The sequence below is a fragment of the Panicum virgatum genome, chromosome 9N (assembly GCF_016808335.1).
Source record: "Panicum virgatum strain AP13 chromosome 9N, P.virgatum_v5, whole genome shotgun sequence".
Taxonomy (NCBI): Eukaryota; Viridiplantae; Streptophyta; class Magnoliopsida; order Poales; family Poaceae; genus Panicum; species Panicum virgatum.
In genome coordinates, this window is record NC_053153.1 from 14,658,716 (window position 1) to 14,666,137 (window position 7,422).

At 44.5% G+C, this 7,422-nt stretch overlaps 1 protein-coding gene across 1 annotated transcript; it reads right to left on the bottom strand.

The window, feature by feature from the left end:
* Nucleotides 1-828: 828 nt before the first annotated feature.
* Nucleotides 829-6,853, bottom strand: LOC120688329 (protein FAR1-RELATED SEQUENCE 5-like). The gene is made up of 3 exons (XM_039970606.1): nucleotides 3,929-6,853; nucleotides 1,949-2,084; nucleotides 829-1,723 (listed from the first exon to the last, which is right to left on the bottom strand). The coding sequence occupies exons 1-3, from the start codon at nucleotides 6,509-6,511 to the stop codon at nucleotides 1,239-1,241; spliced, it is 3,204 nt and encodes a 1,067-aa protein (XP_039826540.1). The 5' UTR covers nucleotides 6,512-6,853; the 3' UTR covers nucleotides 829-1,238.
* Nucleotides 6,854-7,422: the final 569 nt, after the last annotated feature.

The following is a 7,422-nucleotide window of genomic DNA, read 5'->3' on the forward strand; positions in this document are numbered from 1 at the left end:
ACAAAAATAAATCAGAGAGCACTTCTGCTTGGAAAAAGAATAATACGAGCATCTCCAAAAGACTCTTTATATCTTCTCTAATCTATAGAAATAGAGATTTTGATGAAAAATTAGCCTCCAACAGACTCTTCAAATGAATATCCAAAGATAAATATCCTTTATTTCGGATTTCATGTTAGTCAAAGATGGTGAGTAAGGATGGTTCTCTGGACTACAAATAAGATAAAGAAGAGCTGTTGGAAAAGACAAAAATATGGAAAATGATTTTCACTCAAATAACTCTCCAAATGATAATTCAAAGAGCAAATTTTGAAAAAGCTCTTGGAGTTATACGATACGAGTTCAGTCATAAGTGTTAGACGCTCATTGCGGCAAGTGCCGTTTTGATCGTGTGCTTCGTGCAGCTACACAATTCAAACCTCACGATGTTGCAATCCTTGCTGTTTAATTTGTTGTCGAAGCCACGTTCATGTTTCAAAAGTTAGCTGATGCTGGTAAAAATGCATCGACCAGGGCGGCAGGGCCGGTACTCCAAATTGCATGCGCGTACTGGCATGTTAAACCTTTACGAGACAAAAGTTGCACCACGTCCCAGGCATGCCATGAATCTGAAAAACCTACGGATCTGGATGACGCATAGCACCGTCAGCGAAAGGCGTCAGCAACAACCTGTTCAAGGAAACTTTAACATACATTTCCGCTTGGGCGTCGCTATGCAGAGTAATTTCGTCAAATTCAAATGTCGCAGGAGCATGTCGCGATCCAAGAATCAATTTTGTCCCCTCCCCCAACGAACCAGCCACTCTTCCAAGACAAGTCAACGGGCAATAGGGTTTTGTAAGCTCAAGTCGACATGTCTCTTTCCAGGAAGAGAAAAATAAGGGTACAAAATTTTGGACTGTTGAAAGCAGTTCACCAGCATACAACTCATGCTGTACATAACATAGCTAGCAAGCTACACATGTGAACTGACCCTCGCACCGACTGACCAACCTCACCAGGAGCCAACCGAAAAAAAAAAGATTCAGAGAGCTCAATGTCTATGATTAGGTAACAAGTGGGGTTTCTAGGCATGCTAAGTGAGAGAGAAACTAAAGAAGAATTCTAGGCTCATGGAGGTGACAGCTGGTACCTTACATGTATACAGCTATGCTCTAAGTGATTCCATTGGTGAAGAGGTTGTTAAAGATCAGCACCTCACAAGCCATTAGGGGAGGTTAGTGCAGGGAGAGAAGACCTCATTCATGCTCCGCATCGTCGCCAGTCAGCCCCTCATCTTCATCATCAGTGTCGTCATCGTCATCGTACTCATCATCATCACTGCCATCCGAGGAACCAAAGATTGCATCCTTGGCGGCTGCAGAATCACCAAAGCTGTGTTGGCCAGGGATTGCATGCACTGAGTGGGGTGTGTTCACCGGTGGTAGCGAGGAAAGCGGTTTTGGTGCTAGTGGTTTCAAGTAATTTGGGAGGTTTTCACCAGGCCTGATTTGTATGGCGCCTTTTGACTGTGCTGCTTTTATGATTGAAGCTGCATCAGATGGAGATGCGATGCGCGCACCAGCTGCAATGGCTGCAGCCCTTATAGAAGAACCCTCAAGATTTGCACGAGGATCAATACTCTCAAGCGTTTTTGTTTGTGAAGATGACTCGGGTTGATGAAGACCAAGTGACAACTTGCCATTGCTATTGGTATCTCCAGAATTTACAGAGTTCATACCAGCTGCGTCAAAAGTAACCCTGTCAGTAAAATGGATTATGATATATGCACTAACTTCTAAAAAAACAAAATACCTCGTATATATCACAGCTACAGCTTAAATAAAAGGTTCTGGCTAAATTGGCACAAATTATGACATTTTTAAAAAAGAACTCAGATTGGATGTTTGTTTGGAATAGTTTATAGATTTGAGTAGCAAGTAAAATCATGGTTCATGGTGACACATACCTGCAGATATATTGGAGCCATCCATGGATGGAAGGCACAATCCGATGGGAACAGTCACAAGCTGTGGCGCAGCACTGGAGTTTAATGTATTTACACTGCATCCCCTGTTACCATTAGCTTGGGATAGTTCATGGTACTGCAGATTCCATAGACTTACAGTTAGAACACTGAAGCAAGTGAAGCATATTATGATTGAAACTGCAATAACTCTGTACATGTAATAAGGAAATACGAGCTACTCATGCGTACAAGGGGGGAAAGAAGCTATGACAGTAAAACTAAGCTGTGCACTGTGTTTTTCTTGAAGACGAATACGATAACGTTGGAAGGCAATCACCAACTTAGCACACTAGAGCATACAACGACCTTTAGCAACCTTTTCTCGAGTGAGAATCTAGTAGGTCAAGCCTGCCATAGTTGGGCAAGCCAAAGTAGTCAAACAGTAGGCTGTATAGCAGGCTGTGGTTCCTACCATCCATATATAGGGAATCCACACCGTCGGCTTGGCTTATAATAAGAGGGGCTTTGATATAGTCTCTACTGGTAATAACTTAACTAACTGCTGTGCTAAATTCTTGTAAAGTAAATCACTTTCTCAGAAAGGGCTAATATAAAATGCTTGTTTGACTGATGCAACTGAAATAGCTCCCATACAATACCCAATTAGATGTCAAGAAAACAGGATTGCAGCTATTAACTATTTGACTCAATTGAAGACATCAAAGACTTATTTTTTTCATAAAAGATAGGTAGCCACATAAGCTATAAAGCTAATAATATTTATCCTAGAGAAAACAAGACAAAGAGAAATGCTACGATTACAATATATGAGATGCAACATTTCTGACATGTCCGACCTGGAACTAAAATTGGTAAGCACACCATCATTGTCATAAACTACACTATTGACAGTTACAAAACAAACATGCCATATCCAAACCATAATTGATATGCATCAATATCCTGATACAAACTAACAAAAGCATCCCAGTTCTCACTTCATCTGGATTTGCCACAACAATCCTGTGTCCATAGATATTTTAAACATTTACTAATAGATATGATTCATAGCAAGAAAACCTCAAGCTAAGTGTTTACCAGCGCCCTATTAATGAATCATTCGAAGTAACTTCGAGAAAGTGGCAGCTATGTAAATCAAAATGAAATTACTTCAGGTTCTAACACTTCCTTTACTAATGCAAATCGAAAAAACAATATGAACCCTTGATTCTGTCACACCTGACTATCCATAGTATCATAAATTACTTATATGCATTCGAGAAAAGAAGATAAAATATTTAAATGGTTCTCACTTGGAAGTGAAAGGAAGTAAATTGATAGGCCAAGCAATATCTAATCAAGAACCCCAATGAAGAAAAAAGAATAATGCAAATATAAAATAAAAAGGTTGGATGTATCAAGAATCTTAATCCAATAGGCAAGAATGCCTACAAGCAAAGAAATACATAAAGTCAACTTATTTGGCTAACAAGAGAAAATTCCCTCTATATGCATTTTTTAACCTTGTATCCTATGTTAAAATGCAAGTGGGAAAAGGTTCTGAACCTTCTTATGACATAATATCTCTCCATCTTGGACTTGCAAGCACACATTAAAGAATATGTGCAATATAACAACCCTAATCCCCTATAGTTCTTGTTCATCCAATATGCGTCCAATGTGACATCCTATTCTACCATTTTATCCTAAGAGACCAGTGAAGAAGGTGATCAATGGACACATACAATACATTACTGATTAAACAAGGAATGACAATTTGGGAGACATGGTTAGATTTCCTATTGATGTTGTAGATCATCACTTATAAATGACCGAGAATTCACCCTAAAATCACTTGGAATTGGAAAAGAAGTGTGTATAACAGGTATGGTGCTCTTTTTCCTGGAAATTCTGTAAGAACTGGCTAGAATAGAACATTTGAAAATATGCAGCATATGAACCTGGTAGTCAGCATAATACCTCTTTTATTTGTGAAGCAGCTCCTGTAGAATTTGTTTCTCCCCCTTGCAGATTCCCTAATGAAGGTGCTGATGCTGATGCATTTCGGTCAGGTAACCCAGAAAACTTATCAACTACAGAAGCAGGAGGTATATTGTCATCAACTGAATTATTCACGCCTGATGTTTGTCCATATTGGGTACTCAAAGAAATAGGAGCAGCAGCAACTAGCTGACTAGGCCCTTGTAAAGCACTTGATGAACCAGAAGCAACAAAAAGAAAATTAACAGGTTGTTGCACATACATAAGTTGATTTGATGTAGCATTCTCCCTTGAGCTGTTTGAATTCCTTTTTCTCTTCTTTTGCTTATTAGAACTAATCTCCTGAATTTTTCCAAAACTTTCTGGTGGTTGGGCTGCAATTGGCATCACTGCTAATGGTGCAACCTGTCCAATACCTCTCTTGGCCATATTAACCCTGTTGGCAGCCTCTTGAAGAGCTTGCATGGCCACAATATAAACCTCTAATGATGACGCTCCCTCTTCAGCATATCGTAGCGCTTCACGACACAAACTGTTGTAACGCCACGTTGGGGACTGCTCATCATCTTCAGCACTACTTCTTTGCTCCTCCTTGGGCTCCTCAACTCTGCTAACTGCATCAACTTTCTTGCTTGAGCTTCTATCCATGGCATTCTTTGTCCATCTTTTTACAAAATACTGAGAAGGAAGCACAGAGACACCTCTTACACCAAACACAGCAAGTATGTGCCTACAGACAATACCAAAATATTCAAACATCCGACAGCTACATGTTGCAGAACTTCCAGAGGAACTAAACTGAACGGTTACAGCCTTCTCACTTCCTTCAGATTTGGTCACTACATAAGTGGAAACACTGCCCTCCTCTTTTACCATTTCAGCAGTGTAAACAGAGGCATCAATCAATTCCTGTTGGAATTTCAAAAACATTGACCTTGTATATGACTCCGCTCCTTGCCTCTCTATAGGAGATGATGTCTTGATATCTGGAGGTGAATATTTTGTTTCAAATTCTTCCTTCACCTCCTTCTCATAACAACAGTCTAGAGCTTTTTCATACTGTTGAATGAATGACTGTGAATCAGTCTTGGCACTGATATAACCTTCAAATAACGAACTCCTGGTTGCACACTGCTGCTTTAATGCCACATCCCCAAAGAATGTATCCCTCAAGTATACTGGGACCCATTTATGACGACAGTTGTACATTGAGTTGAGCCATTCAGTATTTTGAGAGCTGACCTTAGAGATTAATGCCTTCCAATTTGCTTCGAACTCATCGATTGTCTCAGACATGTTGATACAATTGATAAAGTCCTCATGGAAGGATGGGAATACATTCAGGAGATGAGATAGCTTATCGCGTGCTTCGTTGATGATGTGCCACTTACAAATCTGGAACCTAGTTAGAGGAAAAACTTTCACAGCAGCTGACTGTAAAGCATTATCATGCTCCATGGTAAGAGATGCAGGGTGTTGACCAGACATCGCTAAGAGAAATGTCTCAAACAACCAAACAAATGATGCCTCATTGTTATCTGCAATGATGGCACATCCAAATAGGACTGGTTGGCAATGGTGATTGACTCCAGTAAAAGCAACAAGTGGAAATTCATGCTTGCTCCTTTTGAAGTAGTCATCCAAGACAATGGCATCTCCAAAGTCTTTGTATGCCGCCCTAGCTCTCGCATCAGCCCAGAACACATTCCCTACTGGGCGCCCCTCAACAAACTGCATGGCATAAAAGAACGCTGGGTCTTCAGCTTGCATGCGCTTAACGTAATCCAAAATCACTCTAGTGTCATTCCCGATACCATCCGAAACATACTGAGGAACCACTTGAGCTATACTTGTTTGAGGCACAGACGGCGTAAGAGGTGTTTGCGGCGGTTCAATTGACAGAAGTGTACCACCATTTCGATGCCCCCCAAATGGCCGCTGCTTCCCACACTCCGACAGTGGCTTGTGCGGGCGCAGACAATGTGCCTGGTTCGCAGGGACCAACGGATGGTTGTGAGCAGTCTCCAGCTTGGTGACAGTCCACCGGCCGTTGTCCTGCTTCTTCACCCGGATCATGGCCTTGCAGCCAACCCTGGTGACAGCCCGTGTCCGCCGGCCCCTCGCACTATCCTCGTCACCTGCGTCGGCCGCATCAGCACGGGCAACCTCGTTCTTCCCCCGGTAGGTGCGGAACCCCTCCTTGGCGCAGACGAACTGGCGCGACATGACGGAGCCGTCCCGGCGCGACCGGTGCATGACGCTAATCCGGGTGCTGAAGCCCACGCGGTGGGCGTACACGTTGTAGAACGTCCAGGCGTCCTCCTCGTCGTCGAACTCCATGCCCTCGAACGGGTCGACCCCGTCGTAGGCGCCGGCGCGCGCGGCGTACGCCGACGCGGAGGCGCAGGCGGATGCCGACGCCGAGCTCGCCGGCGCCGAGGCCCCGGCCGAGCCGCTCCCGGCGTCCACCTCCATCTCCGCGCCGTAGCCGACGCTGTCGTTGTCGCCGTCGCCCATTTCGCTCTCGGGCGACCCCTGCTCGCTCCCCGCCCCTCTCTCCATGGCCGCCGCGGCGGACGCCCCCCCCAAAAAAGGCGGCGCCCCGAGATCAATCCGTCAAGCCAGCGGCCTCTCCATCTCCGTCCAGGACGCGAACATCCGCCCGCCGGCTGCCCCCAGGAACAGGCTCCTGGCCGCTCCGCCGGGGAGGGGGGAAAGGGGGCCGAGGCGATCCACGCGGCGAGTGAGCGCGGGGAGAAATAGAGGGAACACTTGCAGGTGGAAAGGGCGGTGAGGAGGGAGGACTGGGCGAGGGAGGCGGGTGTGCGCGACGGCGGCGGGGGGAGCAGTGCTCCGTCGAGGTGGAGGGGGAGGAGGCGAGGAGGTGGTTGGGGCCTGGGGGAGCGGAGCGGAGCGTGACCGGCTGAAGGGGGGTTTGACCGGGCGCACCGGATCAGAGGGTCCGGGTCCGGCTCGCTAGGGTTTGTTTGCTTTGCGCCGGGACCGGGTGGAGGTGGGGCTGCCCGGCGCCTGGGTTTGTTCCGTGGCCCACCGCGATTGCCTGTACTTTGACGTGCAACTGGGTGGAATGGATCATCGGATGGTGGTCAAAAAGGCCCAAAAATAGGGCTTGGAATTTCCATTTTCTTTGAAAAAAAAGGTCTGGCTGGCAGACAGTGCATTTGAAGGGCACGTTTTTAAATATACTCCCTCCATGCTGATAAAAAAATCGTTTCGACTTCCAAAACATAATTTTGACCCCTTGTTATTATAAAAAATATTTATAGAAAAGTGAGATATGTATACTTTTATGAAAATATTTTTCAAAACAAATCTATTCATATAATTTTCACATTTGCAAATTCAACAATTTAAAATTTATTGATGATTTGTATTTCCAATATTTGACCCAAAACATGTCCAAAACGATTTCTTTTACAATACGGAGGGAGTATATATAAACTATGATTATA

Excerpts from the sequence above, each read along its gene's own strand:
- LOC120688329 (XM_039970606.1), bottom strand. The coding sequence starts at position 6,511 with ATGGAGAGAGGGGCGGGGAGCGAGCAGGGGTCGCCCGAGAGCGAAATG. Across the intron at positions 2,085-3,928 it reads CTGCTTCACAAATAAAAGAG|TACCATGAACTATCCCAAGC; the intron begins GTATTATGCTGA and ends TGGAATCTGCAG. Across the intron at positions 1,724-1,948 it reads TGGCTCCAATATATCTGCAG|CTGGTATGAACTCTGTAAAT; the intron begins GTATGTGTCACC and ends CTTTTGACGCAG.